Source organism: Clytia hemisphaerica, unplaced genomic scaffold, assembly GCF_902728285.1.
Source record: "Clytia hemisphaerica strain Z4C2 unplaced genomic scaffold, Clytia hemisphaerica genome assembly, whole genome shotgun sequence".
NCBI classification, from domain to species: Eukaryota; Metazoa; Cnidaria; class Hydrozoa; order Leptothecata; family Clytiidae; genus Clytia; species Clytia hemisphaerica.
The window spans coordinates 1,520,572-1,536,105 of record NW_027104207.1 but is presented as its reverse complement, the minus strand read 5'-3'; the positions used below and the strand labels follow the sequence as shown (position 1 = coordinate 1,536,105).

The 15,534-nt window shown below is 35.5% G+C and overlaps 4 protein-coding genes across 6 annotated transcripts; 3 read left to right on the top strand and 1 right to left on the bottom strand.

The window, feature by feature from the left end:
- The first annotated feature begins 96 nt into the window (after positions 1 to 96).
- Positions 97 to 756, top strand: LOC136815407 (arylsulfatase L-like). Its single transcript, XM_067071848.1, has one exon. The coding sequence runs from the start codon at positions 97 to 99 to the stop codon at positions 754 to 756; it is 660 nt and encodes a 219-aa protein (XP_066927949.1).
- Positions 757 to 3,703: 2,947 nt separating this feature from the next.
- Positions 3,704 to 6,736, top strand: LOC136815468 (transmembrane protein 223-like). 3 transcript variants are annotated; one of them, XM_067071918.1, is made up of 5 exons: positions 3,704 to 3,756; positions 4,963 to 5,014; positions 5,317 to 5,393; positions 5,713 to 5,840; positions 6,523 to 6,736. In XM_067071918.1, exons 1-5 carry the CDS (start codon positions 3,710 to 3,712, stop codon positions 6,660 to 6,662), a joined length of 444 nt encoding a protein of 147 aa, XP_066928019.1. In that variant the 5' UTR covers positions 3,704 to 3,709; the 3' UTR covers positions 6,663 to 6,736. The 3 variants fall into 3 exon arrangements, with proteins under 3 accessions (XP_066928019.1, XP_066928021.1, XP_066928020.1); XM_067071920.1 differs by lacking the exon at positions 3,704 to 3,756 and adding an exon at positions 3,765 to 3,849; XM_067071919.1 differs by lacking the exon at positions 3,704 to 3,756 and adding an exon at positions 4,126 to 4,314.
- Positions 6,737 to 6,983: 247 nt separating this feature from the next.
- LOC136815406 (uncharacterized) lies at positions 6,984 to 10,082 on the top strand. The gene is made up of 4 exons (XM_067071847.1): positions 6,984 to 7,270; positions 7,697 to 8,236; positions 8,823 to 9,006; positions 10,027 to 10,082. Exons 1-4 carry the CDS (start codon positions 6,989 to 6,991, stop codon positions 10,080 to 10,082), a joined length of 1,062 nt encoding a protein of 353 aa, XP_066927948.1. The 5' UTR covers positions 6,984 to 6,988.
- Positions 10,083 to 12,360: 2,278 nt separating this feature from the next.
- LOC136815466 (uncharacterized) lies at positions 12,361 to 13,292 on the bottom strand. The gene has a single exon (XM_067071917.1). It carries the CDS (start codon positions 13,224 to 13,226, stop codon positions 12,534 to 12,536), a length of 693 nt encoding a protein of 230 aa, XP_066928018.1. The 5' UTR covers positions 13,227 to 13,292; the 3' UTR covers positions 12,361 to 12,533.
- Positions 13,293 to 15,534: the final 2,242 nt, after the last annotated feature.

Below are 15,534 nucleotides of genomic sequence, written 5' to 3'. Positions count from 1 at the left end.
TGGAGTGTTGGTCAGATTTTGAGTGAAATCCACAGTCTAAATCTTACTGAAAAGACACTGGTTATATTCGCGTCTGATCATGGGCCTGCGACAATTATGTATAATTTGATTAGTGGTGAGCGTCAAGGAGGTTGGCCTGGAATCTATCGGGGTGGGAAAGCTACCAGTTTTGAAGGTGGTATAAGAGTACCTTTAATGTTCCAGTGGCCTGGGAAATTCAAACGAGGTTTGGTGGTGAACCAACCTGTTAGTTTATTGGATATCTTTCCAACTATTTTATCGCTCGTGCGAGTTTCCTATGATAGAGCCGTTGAGTTTCCCGATAATAAGTTGGATGGAAAAGATATTTCCAAGCTACTTTTTGGACGGAAAAATCACGTGAATCGAGAATTCTTTCACTATTGTGGAAGTAACATTCATGCGGTCACTTTAGAAGAAAAAGAAATCGGAAAAGTCTGGAAAATACATTTCATTATTCACAAGGATCTTTCAAGGCCATATCAATGTTATGGAGATACGGTCCAGAAATTACGCAAACCTCTTATCTTCGACCTTGTAACTGGACCCAGCGAAGACTCACCGTTGTTGGCATCGGACCCGAATTTCGAAAGAGTGTGGCATCTGGCAGCGAGTAAAGCATTTGAGTTTAATTCAACTGTCGATTTCAATGTACCTAACCAATTATCGAAAGAAATGAATTCTTTTTCATTGGATCAAACTCTATGCTGTGGTGATTTTCCAAACTGTTTTTGCTGAATCATCAAATTTTGTAGAAAGTTGAATGTAACATGCAAAACTTGATTATTTTTTAAATCTCCCGTTCTTTATATCGAATTCTTCTTTGTTATCAGAATAGCCCTAAAGCCTACCAAAACATCGCGCTTTGATTTCATAGGCTTATCAATTAGACTGTTATAATATTCTAAAAGATTGGGATACCAGTTTGAAATATTTCATCCCGTGCCTTTTCATCTGCACACACACACTCTTTATTACACCCCTTATCACAGATCCACTGAAAAATTGGCCAAAATATCGTACCCGGTGGAAAATATCCCCACACTGAAAATAATCCAATAAACCAATCCTCACTGCAAAGTATCTACTATTTTCCCCTTTCCCACTGAATTTTCTGACTTGAAAACAAAAGATTTGAAATCCCAAGCCCCGTCGAGTTTCAGTCCATTATTTCTATCCCCACTGGCTGAAAAAATCCTACCGGGTCTGTGAGAAGGGTGTGTCTTATGTGATTTTAATCGAAAATTTCTTCAATAATTTTCAGTATATTGTGCAAAGGCCAAGCCTCCAGTTGCTTGACTCTACTTTTGCGATAAAAAGCGATTCCATTTGAAAGGAATTTGATGATATTATGGCTAGGTACCAATGTAAATTAAAGGTTTTGTTTTTAAATAAGAGTGATATCGTTTGCTTACTCATCAATTTTAATTTACAAGCTTTTTCACATTGAATTACCATGGACGTGGAGCATTATTGGTCAGAAAGAAGAAAAGGAAAACAATTTTTTGTTTATTCAGCATATTTGAAAATGAAACCTTTAAAATCTGAAAATACACTAAATTAAAATATTCCATCTTGAAAGAATCAAATAAAATTTTTTTAGGTACGTTCAATGCATTATTGTTTTTATTTTTCAGAAATATAGAACAAAAATAAACATTCTTTCTAAATACCATGTAAATGTGGCTTTACACATTACGTCACCTTTCTCTTACTGGAATAAGTAAGTCATCTCAATTCGCTGGATCCAAATGGCTACCAAGGGTAACAAAGGTATCATTCTTCGATCACAGTTGACTCTCTCTAATTCGATCTTCAAGGGACGAAGAATATTATTCGGATTAGAGAAAGGTTCGAATTACAAAGAGTAGTTCACTTTCCAGCTGAGGGGGCCAATATTTTGGTTCGAATTATAGAAAGATTCGAATAATAGAGGTTCGAATTAGAGAGAGTTGACTGTACTTAAGATCAGTGGTTTCGACATTCTTTACTAACCGCATAATGACTTTGGCAGACATTTCTGACGTCATTTGTCTGCTCGCACTCCACCCCCTTCATATAGTTTTTGTGTAAATTTTGATAGGTACGATTATAGAAAGACAACATAGGAATAAAGCAAAGGGCCTAAATTTAGTACCAATAAACCACTGAATAGTGGAGTAAGATTTGCCGCTCGCCACTAAAATTGAGTTCGTTGCGTTATTCTCGTGTTGGCGCTCTATGGTAACCACAGATTTCACAGAAGTCCAAAGGGCTAGATAGAGTGCTTCAAACGCTTCTCCAAGCAAAAAAGTGAAAATCGCAAAAAATTTTTGTTACTATTGTTTTTGAAAATCCGGTGCGCTTCTGATTGGTCAAGCGCTGAAATTTTGTTGTATTAAAAATACAATGTCACGTGACCTAGATAGGATTTCCTACCTATAACCACGGCACATTTTTCAACCATAGCATTCCATCTAGCCCTCCCTAACTCCTTGAGAATGATATGAATTACGTTGAAATCTATATACTCTTCTGTTTTCATTTCCAGGCCTTTCGCCATCGAACGTACATCAACTCACCACGTGATGTAGTGATTTACGAGCATAAGAAATCAACAGCCTTCAATAAACTATTAACATTGGTTGGTGTTGGACAATGGTTTGTGACTGGTTACATGAGTTTAGTCATGTTTCAAAGCATGCCTGCCTTCTTTAGTTGGATACCCATTGATGAGTAAGAAAACCTCATTTTTTTCGTGACTGGTTACATGAGTTTAGTCATGTTTCAAAGCATGCCTGCCTTCTTTAGTTGGATACCCATTGATGAGTAAGAAAACCTCGTTTTTTTCGTGACTGGTTACATGAGTACAGTCATGTTTTAAAGTATGCCTGCCTTCTTTAGTTGGATACCCATTGATGAGTAAGAAAACCTCTTTTTTTCGTGACTGGTTACATGAGTTCAGTCATGTTTTAAAGTATGCCTGCCTTCTTTAGTTGGATACCCATTGATGAGTAAGAAAACCTTATTTTTTTCGTGACTGGTTACATGAGTTTAGTCATGTTTCAAAGCATGCCTGCCTTCTTTAGCTGGATACCCATTGATGAGTAAGAAAACCTTATTTTTTTCGTGACTGGTTACATGAGTTTAGTCATGTTTCAAAATATGCCTGCCTTCTTTAGTTGGATACCCATTGATGAGTAAGTAAGCCTCGTTTTTTTCGTGACTGGTTACACGAGTTTAGTCATGTTTCAAAGCATGCCTGCCTTCTTTAGCTGGATACCCATTGATGAGTAAGAAAACCTTATTTTTTTCGTGACTGGTTACATGAGTTTAGTCATGTTTCAAAATATGCCTGCCTTCTTTAGTTGGAATACCCATTGATGAGTAAGTAAGCCTCGTTTTTTTCGTGACTGGTTACATGAGTTTAGTCATGTTTCAAAGCATGCCTGCCTTCTTTAGCTGGATACCCATTGATGAGTAAGAAAACCTTATTTTTTTCGTGACTGGTTACATGAGTTTAGTCATGTTTCAAAATATGCCTGCCTTCTTTAGTTGGATACCCATTGATGAGTAAGTAAGCCTCGTTTTTTTCGTGACTGGTTACATGAGTTTAGTCATGTTTCAAAGCATGCCTGCCTTCTTTAGCTGGATACCCATTGATGAGTAAGAAAACCTTATTTTTTTCGTGACTGGTTACATGAGTTTAGTCATGTTTCAAAATATGCCTGCCTTCTTTAGTTGGATACCCATTGATGAGTAAGTAAGCCTCGTTTTTTTCGTGACTGGTTACATGAGTTTAGTCATGTTTCAAAGCATGCCTGCCTTCTTTAGCTGGATACCCATTGATGAGTAAGAAAACCTTATTTTTTTCGTGACTGGTTACATGAGTACAGTAATGTTTTAAAGTATGCCTGCCTTCTTTAGTTGGATACGCATTGATGAGTAAGAAAGCCTCGTTTTTTTCGTGACTGGTTACATGAGTTTAGTCATGTTTCAAAGCATGCCTGCCTTCTTTAGTTGGATACGCATTGATGAGTAAGAAAACTTTATTTTTTTCGTGACTGGTTAAATGAGTTTAGTCATGTTTCAAAGCATGCCTGCCTTCTTTAGTTGGATACGCATTGATGAGTAAGAAAGCCTCGTTTTTTTCGTGACTGGTTACATGAGTTTAGTCATGTTTCAAAGCATGCCTGCCTTCTTTAGTTGGATACGCATTGATGAGTAAGAAAACCTTATTTTTTTCGTGACTGGTTACATGAGTTTAGTCATGTTTCAAAGCATGCCTGCCTTCTTTAGTTGGATACGCATTGATGAGTAAGAATCCTTTTCTTTAATTTTCACATCTTTGAATTTGAAGCTCTTGTCATTTGAAACGATATACTCTCAGGTCCCTAATAAACAGGGGAGGGGGTGAAATCTGAAAATATTTTCAAAAATTACTAAACGGAAGAGGTCCTAATAAGGTCCAGGGAGGTTGGTAAAAAATCGAAAAATTAACAAGTGGGGTGGACTCGTTTTTATGGTTGCTATGGATATTACATTAACGTTGTATTGACGTTATAAACGTTGTATTGACGTTATACTGGGTAGTCCAAAAAAAGTGTCCATAAAATTCATTTTTTGACGTAGCTTGTTTTTGTGGGTCTATTGACTTGAAATTTGGTACAGGCAATCTTTAGCATAACTCTGAGCACTTCTCAAAATTTCATTCTCAGAAAACAATTTTTCGAAAAGTTACAAACATTTTAATTAAATGTGTCGAAATCGCCAAAAATTGACGTCAAAACATATCAAACTAGTTTTCGTCTCCTGTTTTCTTTTTGTCCGCGGCGATCTTTTTCTCCGCTTTTGCAATGCCGCCCTGGACTCTCCTTTGCGGTTAACTGTTCATCGATTAGCTTATGAATGATACCTATATGCCTATATTGTATAGGAATTTAGATTTTGAACTTTTTTTTGTAGGTCGGAGAAAAGGAAAGAAGGAAGCACACGTCTACCATTAGCTGATTGGAAGGTTTCTTCATTCCATTGTTATTATTTGACCAGTCTGACTACTTTTTGACGTAAAAAGGCACAAAAAGTTATACAGCCATAGCTGAATGAATTTATACAATAAAGATATTATACAATAAAAGTATTCCCTATTGGAAAGCACAAATTCGACGTAAGTTAATGATACAATAACTTTACTTGGTCGAGGAATGAATTTGTCGTCAGATTTTGTTATTAGACGAGACTGAAAGTCGCTCGTCACAACATTAGACTTGATTCCATTGATTCCATTATAGAGGTCATTTCAATTGTTCTGTTTCTTAGTATCGTGCTGGATTCTCATTGTTTGTGATTGGTACATCCACTGCTATGTTGGTGACCATTTGTGTCTTGTCACTTAGGTTTGTTTGATTATTGAAATGATTCTATATTCAAATGATGTTTTTTTGCACCCCCGCCTGTGGTTTTAGGTGGCCATCATCTGAGACTATTTTGTCCTGACAACTCTCTCGCATCCCGTATCAACTCTCACGTGTAATCAGCGAATTCTTATCTTATTCTCGTTATTGCCCCAAATTACCAAATCCTCATAAGATTCGTGAAGTTTCAACCTCAAGGGAATTTTCTTACGAAAGACCTACTGAACTCAAAAAATGACTATTATATGGGTTTCGTACTTCGAATGAATAAGTTTATTTGCAATATATTCTCCTTTTCTAGATCAGTAACATCCATCACATTGATGAAGAACAGCTCGAATGTTTTAATCAATACAATTACGCCCGTAGGAACACCCTTCAAAACGATCACGCCCATTACTGAAGTCTCAGCCATTCAACAGCGCACAAGTTAGATTTACTGTTTCCTGTGTACATTTCTTCTCGTTTTTTGTTACTTCTCAGCTATATAGATATTGAGTTTGTGGCAGTATTCAGCTCCATTTACCGATCGTGTATGCTTATTACCTCCGAAACAAAATCAAAAAGTCACAAGATCATTGTGCTGTACTGACATTTACAGTGTGTCTCAAAAAGCGGACATTTTTCATAAAGTAAAGTCCTCAAAATACATTATCTAAAGTGGGTTTAGAATGATTGAAGTAAGATTAAAATTAACTGTTTGATCAATAGATATTCAATTCCCAAGATAATTGAATATGTTTTTGAGATTAAAGTATTAAGTATACGTCATAAAGCCTCGCATGATTATGAGGATTTTACTTTTATATTTTATTATTTCTTTGTTTCTTAACGAATTGTTCTTTACTAACTGCAGTTTCGTAGAGATGTATGAATCCAACGACAACACTAAATTGAATTACAGTGGACTTTTGTTCATTCAAACTTCTATTATTCGAATCTTTCTTTAATTCAAACTCTTTCTATAATTCGAACTTTTCTTCATTCCCCGTCAAGGAGAAACCCTCGTGAAATACTTTCAATAATCCGAATCTTTCTATAATTCGAACAAAATAGACTCCTCGTTCGAGTTTGAATTAGCGAGACTTACTGCACATTTTTTCATTTTCAGCGCAAGCTGGTAACATCCCGTTGAAGTTGAAGAGTCATCGTTTTCATTTCTTGGTCGACAAAAGTGGACATTTTCTACAACCTACACTCTTCGATCGGACAGTTGGTATAAGTAGAAATTTCGGACAGGTCAAAAAATGACACAATTATTTTAAAGATAGTCAAGGAATTTTGAATAAGTATTATTTTTTAAATAGAAATTTTTACTTTTTTGATTTTATTGTATATTTTTTCGTTTTTTGTTTTATAAGAAAATACCATAACCCAAGATTTTGAAATTTGAGTACGGAACCACAGCTAATTGTTATGAGAACTAATAAGACAAATTAAAATTGGGCATTTAAAGGTTCACGAAAGACTAAAAAATTTTTGGCATCAAATTCCCGCTTAAATTAGCTATGCAATCCTTGTTTCGACATCCTTGCTGATATAGTTTTTATTTTTCAGACAATTTATTCAAAAAAAATATGAATTTATCAAATGAAATCAAAGCTCTGTGTTTACACTTGCTATCAAAATCGAATGAAGAAAACCTGAAAGAAGTATGCATCGAAATAAAGAACACGTTTTCCATAAGTAAAGATACCAATCAACAAAAGTCTTTCATCATTTGGTTACTGAAAAGCTGGTCATTTTCTTCATCAAATAAACACAGTCAAACATTTGGTTTCGGTTGTCATGGTAACTTGGAGACACACGATGTCTGCCAGATTGTTGAAATATTGAATATTGAAGATGACTTTGTACAGGTGACTGTTTCTTTTATTTCAATTATCCCTTCCCCGAATAAGGGTGTTTCTTTTTTTATACAGTGGGGTGTCTTTAACTCGAACCTCTATTACTCGAATGTCTCCTTAACTCAAGTAAGTTTCATGGTCCCCTTGGTTAACAGTGCCTTATAAACCATACTCCATTAATCGAAATTTACTTTACTCTAAACAAATTTGCGTTTCCCGTGCGTGTTCGAGTTATGAAGACTCCATTGTATCAACGCTTTGTTCAGGTTTTAATCTTCAAGTGCGCAAATTTTCAAACCGTACTTGAAATGGTAAACTTCAAAGTGATATAAATGCTTGTAGCTTGAGAGTAAGACAATTGTTTTAGGTATTTTTATAATTTTTGTTGTTTCCACAAGATGATTATTTGTATGCTTATTTTTCCTTTTCATTTCGCAGGTATTATTTTTGCTGCCAGAATCGAAAAAGTACAAATTGGTAAACCATTTATGTGAGAAATTCAACAAAGCTCCTCAGAACCATCATCAGCTTCGGCAAGCCTTAATCAAATACACGTTCACCGAGTATTGCCCAAATTTCATTGCAAGTTGCACTTTGAACTACTGTTCCAAAAATGTTCAACTCTTCTTTAACAATCTAACATCGATATTGGAGCTAACAGCTAATCATGACCAGGGAGAATCTCTAATCTATTTACTTATTGGACTCGATTGTTTACTCGATGACCAGGAAAAAACCAATGCAGTCAAGCTAGATCCATATAACACTGGCTCTTTTATCAAACGTGACATTTTAAGAATCGAACAATACAAGAGATCGTGTGCTAGCAAGCTTGATTCCAACATCTCCCAAGCTGTTGGTCAAATCAAGTCTTCGCCGAACTTTGATGTGACCATTGAGAGATTTGTAAATACATTGATAACTGTTTTGACCTCGAACGATAATGTAATTGTACAGTGTGATCATGAACAAATATTGGTATGTTATTTCTTTATCAACTATCAAATATTGTACCTTTGTCAATTCCATATAACAGCATCATCCGGGATCGCCCAATTCTTGTCACGGTCTTGTACTGGTAAACCTGGACATCTAAAGTGGTTGTCAGTTCACATTTAAGTATCTACTGTGTGGTTTGGTCTGCCAATTGTCTTTTTCTTTTGACGAAAATGGAAGAATTATTAGTACATTACATACAACGTATCAGTCTGAATAATGCCTAGGTAGTCTGTTTCTTTCCTTAATACAACACCGATTACTTAATATTTCGAGCCCTGAAGCGGAAACATGATATCATCACATTCTGAATCTGTTCTTAAAGGTTTTATTTTTACATAAGTGTTCCTGTTTCATATAGACACATATTTCATATCATGACAGTGTCTCCCTATTGTTATATTATGCTGATATAAGCAAAAAAATGTTTCTTTGTTCCCCTTTCTGGCCAATCTTGCTCCACATCCGTGTCAATCCAATATGAAAAAGCTTGTGAATTAAAATTGATGAGTAAGAAAATGATATCACTCTTATTTAAAATCAAAACCTTTAAACGCCTACCTTTTAGGTTTCAGTTGCAATGAAACTGAGATGCCATCGACAAGAAAGAGAATCTTCATTTTCGGGCACCATTCAATCATGTTTAGCGCTCTTGTTGCGATCATACAGTGGAGAGGAAATGGAATTGTTGACTTTCATTTGCTGTGAAGCATCCAGCGAAGAAATTGGAGACCTGGCAACCACTGCCAATGGTTTGTATTTAGTTTATCATGTCGAAACGCAAGGGTTGGAAAAAGTCAATATTTTCCCCGACGAAAATTTACCCCGGCCTTAATGCGTTTACCAACTACCAGCAAGTGACGAATATTTTTTCCCGACGAAGTTTTCCCCGATAATGTAAATATGTTCATATTGGGTGCCATCTCTTGTTTACTTTGCAAGAACTAATTACCGAAAGGTATATCACAGTCTATCAAGAGTTATTGATTTGATTCTTATAAAGTATATGCTTACAAGAAAAATAAATATGCTCATATTGTGTGCCATGCCTTGTTTACTTTGTAAGAACTAATTACCGAAAGATATATCACAGTCTATCAAGAGTTGTCGATTTGATTCTTATAAAGTATATGCTTACAAGAAAATAAAGAAAAGATCCAAACTGTGAATCTAAAGACACAAAGATATATGACGTAATCCAAAGAAAACCCGCGAAAATCGTCCGTGGTTATACGAGCGTGTAATTTGTAAATTAAATTTAGTGAGTTTGTCCACCGTATCGAGTACTTTCGTTTTCTAATTTTTTATTACACCGCCGCCGCCGCCGCGAAAGGCTATCGTAATACTTTCGCTAGGCGAAATTAATAATTTTTCACAAAATTTTTTGCCGAAAATAATCATCAGCCTACCTTGAAACTTTTTGCAAAGTTTCAAAGCAATTGGTCAACTGATTGACTAGATACAGCAAATTATATCATCCCCGGAATGGCATTTTCCTTAACAAATCCTTACAAAGGGTAAAAAGTACCCCCTAAACTCGGGCCCAGTATGAAAAATTGACCAGGAGTTAGCTTTGGGGACCGACCATTTCCAAAACTAGGATATTTGAGGATTCCAAAAATGTATAGTTTATCCTGTAGAATCTTGGGTTAAGCAAAAGTGCTTATTTAAGGAGATATAGGATTTGGCTCCCGGACTATTAAAAAACTTCATCTTTTCATCTTCATTTCTCTTCTTTATTTTTAAATTTTCAAAAATCTTTTATCCTTTAGATTATTCTCCTTGGAAATATCTTTCCAACGGTGTACAACTTTCTAACACAGCATGAATGTTTTAAAAATTTACCTCGAGAATATCTTTGCAACGGTCCATACGCTTTAGCGAAGCCTAAATGGGTGATGAGAAATTGTTAAAAATATAAAGTATTCATATACTTTTTAAGTGTCTCAATGCAAAAAACACCCGGGGGTACTAGGGTTGGCGAATGAGGGGTATGTGCGGACAGGATCTCCGAAAACCGACCCTTAGAGAGACTGATTTTTGCTGAAAAGGTGACCCTTAGAGAGACTTTTTGAAATTTTTTTTCGATTTTTGAAAAAAGTCATACCCTTAGAGAGACTTTATTACAATTCTGTCTCTGGAAATAAAAAAAAAATTCCTAAAAATCTTGAATTTTTCACCCCTTAGAGAGACTAATTTAAAACTTTCTGATTTTTCCGACCTTTAGAGAGACTTGAAAGGTGAAAAACCGACCCTTATCGTCCGCACATACCCATCATCCATTTTTGCTTAAGTACCCCCCTCCCCGGGAAAAAACATCATCATATTACAACTAGTTCTCTGTTGACCTGCCTTCAACTGGGGTTTCCCATGGACAACATTGTTCCGAACTTTCAATTTCTTACAACATTATGACGTATGCAATATTGTTTTTATAAACAAATGTCTTTATTCTGAAAGATAAGAATCCATCAAACACATTCTCAATGTAACCTGAGATCAGATTGTGATTGTTTTCTGCACACCACGCTGAAGCTCTAAAGGGATGAGTTAAAACATAACAATATGACGAATATGCTATCTCAAAATCGTAAGGATCATCTAAAAGGACTGGGAATGACAATGATTGTGTTTAAAAATAGGGCACCGTTTCAGGAAAATTTAGTTTTTGACTTTCCGGCACATAACAAGATTCTTGTTATAGAATTTTGCGCGGGAGGACTATTTTCATCAGGATGGTTAATTTTCAAGGGCCTTCATAAGTTTACCGTGCCCGTAAGAAAATTATGACCAGCTGTTATCAGGTTCAATGTTATTTTGAAACTGTGCAATAACAAGAGCACCTTTTGAATTTTGCGCGTTCAGAACAAAGCACTCGAAACCAAAAAAATCTAAAGTTTCGCTCATGGATCATATTTCAAAGATGTTATCCTCTAATCTTATCTGATCCCACAGATATAATCTTGTAGCTTTAACTTTAGCAAATGACATTAATACTTAATAAGCAATGTTATTAAAAGTTAAGCAATGTTATTAAATAGTTACCATGGGAACAGCTTAAAAATGAAAACGACTCTGATGCATGCAATAACGAACAAAAGACAGGCAGGAGCTCGAGGTCTCTCCAATATCTTTGATATCGTTCCATGAGTAGCTCACCGCTCATTGCAACAGAAAGCATTTAAGACTCACACCGTGCAGGAATAAGCTTGAGCGACAAGACAATCGAATTGATGAAATGGACACTTTTTATTATCAAAACATTTCAGCTGAAATTTCTTAAGAACATAGGCAACCTTAGAATAGTAGAAAAAGCGAAATTTGTACAAAATTATCTTTCGATTTGCAGTGATCTTTATACTTACAGATTCTAAACATTAGCCCCGGCGAGCCATTTTGAGTCAGGGAGCCAACATTTTGGAAAAAAATGTCGCCCACCATGGTTGGGCGACGAAGAAATTTTTTTCACTTTTTACACCCTCAAAACGCCTTAAAACGATATCTAATTGGGGAAAAAATTATTTTGTGGTTAGATTTGGTCTCAAACCAGCTTAAAATAGTAACTCTTAAAAACGTATGACATGGCCTACCAAAAAGTGGGGGGGGGGAGAGCGTCCAGGATATCGGTACATCGATCTTGGCCTTTTTTTATATCGGTAAATCGGTATTAGGAGAAAGATTTGATCGGCAATCGGTATTTTAAAACCATCCCGGTATCGGTAAAAGACTCTTTTCATCTTGTCGTGTCCCAAAGCCTTTACTTTAATTGTTATAAAAAGCTAGAATCTCTCGGACAGCTGTTTGTCCCCCTTTGTCTATTCTGAAGCAGACCAATTATCTATAGTATAATTAATCATAATCCCCGCGCTCAGATTAGATTAAAGGCAATTACGCCTATATAAGCTTCTCCTATTCTACTATTGTGTTTAAATGCATGCTTTCCAATTAGATACATAGACTAAAAGTTAAAAAGCAATCAAGGAAAATTATTTCAAGAATTTCTTCACAACTTTTTGAAAACACGCTTTTTTATAAGAACACTCTTAAAAGACGATGACTATGAATCAATATTCACAACATTCCCTGGTAATTCTGTTGTTAATGTGTTTCGTGTTGTATCAATTTTTGATGTTTGGATATAATTTTCAAATACTTTTACTACAAACGCCGATTCGGTTTCGGAACATTGCAGTGCACCGTTTTTCCAACCGTTACCGGGAAAAAAAACTATTCATAAAAATTAAAACATTGCCTACAATTTAAAATACTGTATACATCCTTAAGGCACTTGCATTTTCATAAGAGCTCCTTTAATAGTTGTGATTCCTTTTTCTCGTTCTTCGGGTTTTACTTTTCGATAATCATCAAAAGTTTCTTTAGTAAAGTTCTTTGTGTGCCCATTAACAACTAACTGCTCGAATTCTTCAATCATCCTAGGTTTAAGGTAGCCATCACAAGTACTAAGCACAATCCATCCACCACTTTTCACCAATTCGCATAATTTTGGGATATCAGAAACGACTGGATGAGAGGGAGTATTGAAAAATACACCAACAGCCAGAATGATGTCGTATACTTTAGATCCCATCACTGAATGATCGTCATTCGATCCTAACACATACGTATTCTTCATTTTCCCATTTCTTCGTCCAACATTCAGAAGTCCTTCACAAGGCTCCGAACCATCAACATTTTCAAAACCGTACTTATCAAGTAGGATGTCTACAAGATAGCCTGTTCCACAACCATAGTCTAGAATCTTTGCATCTTTTCTCCCACCTAACAGCTGGTTAGCTAATGCACAGACTTGTTCAGGCCCTTGATATTCATCGTCATATCGGACACGGTCGTAATCTTCTGCATATTTTGTATATAATTCTTGTTGTGCTTCATATTCCTCTTCCATGGTGTAAGCCTTGTTTGCCTTGATGGCTGTAAGTTCTGTATTGTAACCTTTAGTAGCAACCGCCATCTTTGTTGCTTCCCTACTGTCTCTTGCAAACTGAACGAGAAGTGTTCTGTTTGATAATGCGAAATCTATATATCATGTTATATATCAACTTAATCTCTATGAAATGGTGAAATCATAACATTTTATTGTTTTCCCACGTGACTTCACGCGATAATTTATCAATCTATTTAAAATAAAAAAAAGTTGGGAGAACTTACATCTGATCAGCAACGCTCACACGATATTTTATTTAAAATGGTAGCAAGAGTTGCGCGAGGAATCAAAACACGACGAAATAGGCGCAAGCGTTAAAGAAAGAAGACAGTGAAGATAAAAGTCAATCTTGAAATTGAATTAAGAGTCTCAAGCATAACCAAAGACTCAGACAGACCTAAAACTGCTTACACACATTAACCCCATCTCCCGAAAAACTCCCCCTGGCGAATTTATCAGGGCTATATTCTCTCAGGAAACTGGGTAAGAGAGGTACACGAAATCGATAAGAATAAGACAAGTTACTGTCCAAAGAAATTATCATACCTTTATTTGATTAGTATTGATTCATCTGTTCCTTACAAAATGGAAAACTGATCATATTTCATTTCTTCTATCTGCTGTTATTGAAGTTTTAATGTATTCGTCTCTCAAGTCAAAACTTCCAATCGATATACTTGTATACATTCTTGTTCAAAGCAAAATCTAGTGATATCATATACCATAAACGATTTCCGTATTTTTCATACTTTTTAGCACTAAAATGATAGAAATAAGATGACATTCTGAAGGGATGAAAATCTATTAAATAGCCCCCAAACGGTTTGCGTGATTAAGGGGGGGGGGGCACTCAAGGTAAATGACCATACTTGCATCCCTTAAGGGTATATTTTCCAAGCTTTCCAAGTTCGGTTTTAGTGATTGAACCTTTAGTCACGTCAATAATTGTTTCGCCTTTGGCGTTTTCTAAAATAGATGTTTTATTGTCTCTTTGAAGCGAGCTTCGTTGCCGCCTGTATTTCAAACTTGGTATGAAATATCCGATAGTATAGAGCTTGAACATTACTCGTAATTCACAAAAGAATTATTCACGAATTTTTTCACAAGTTTGCAATATATTTTATCAACATTTTTCAACTCAGAAATGCAGAATTTCAACAGCGTGTATACTTTATATATTCATGATTTAATTCGTGTTTTACTGAGCAATTAGAGGATTTCTATCAAGCTAAAAAAAACTATGATTATGACGAAACGAGGTTTGAATATGGTCAGTTAACGTATAACAAACAACTCAGGTTACAGTGTGTTCGGCCCTAAATATGGTCAAAGTCCCAATCGATTTGATTATAAAACCCAAGCTTTAAGTTTGATGAAAGACAAGATTTGAGATGTAAAAGAAAAGTTTGAAGAGAAATTATGAAAGTATATGTACCAGATCATATAGCTGGAGGAATCTAACAAAAATTTCCTCACAGGTTCTTTCTCTGCTTTTTTCCGACACTTCTCGAGATAAATCAACATCATTGCAGGTCTCATTTTCAAAATGACAATGCGCTGGGAATCTCTGGAAATTTTAGAATAACTTTTTACCGCCTTGGAAAATTGAATAAACACCCCTATAAATTTTCTCGGATTATCCTCTGGAAATGTTCGCCCCCACCCTGTATGGATATAAAATGAAATGGCCCATTAACATACACGCTTTTTTTTGTACTTTAGATGAGGGTCAAGTCAAAAGACAGTTTACAAATCCGCAAAAGCTGGAGTATCTTGGCAACAATATTTTGGGTCCACAATTATCTTGTGTATTTCGAGAAGAGTGTATTGAAAAGCAAAAACGACAACGAAATTTTTAAACTGGAAAGTTTTATCATCTCTAAGAGTTCAGTATACACAAAAATATGATTGACTTGTTACTTTTGTAGAAGAAAAAAGGGCAAAAATTGTGGAAAATAATACAAAAATAAATCCAACTCCTAGATTTTGTCCTAAAGGAATTTAATATTGAAATAAATGAGTATAAAAATAATTACGTTTTCGATGTAAGATACACAGTACAGAACAAGAAAACAATTCGAACGAAACCCCTAAAAATTAAAAAATAATAATGTTGCTTAGACATAAACAAATAAGGTTGCAAAAAAATTGGTTGTTGTTCGTCACGATTTGAAAATGTTTTGGTTTTTAGAAGTACTAGTAATTGTCAAATTAAACTTGGTCCCCCAGGGGGGGGGGGCACTGACCTTGAGGCCGACGGGGACGTGCCGATGGAGTTTGAAAAGTGGACCCTATCAGATATGAATGTTTGGTAAATTTGAGACCCTGTTGGAAG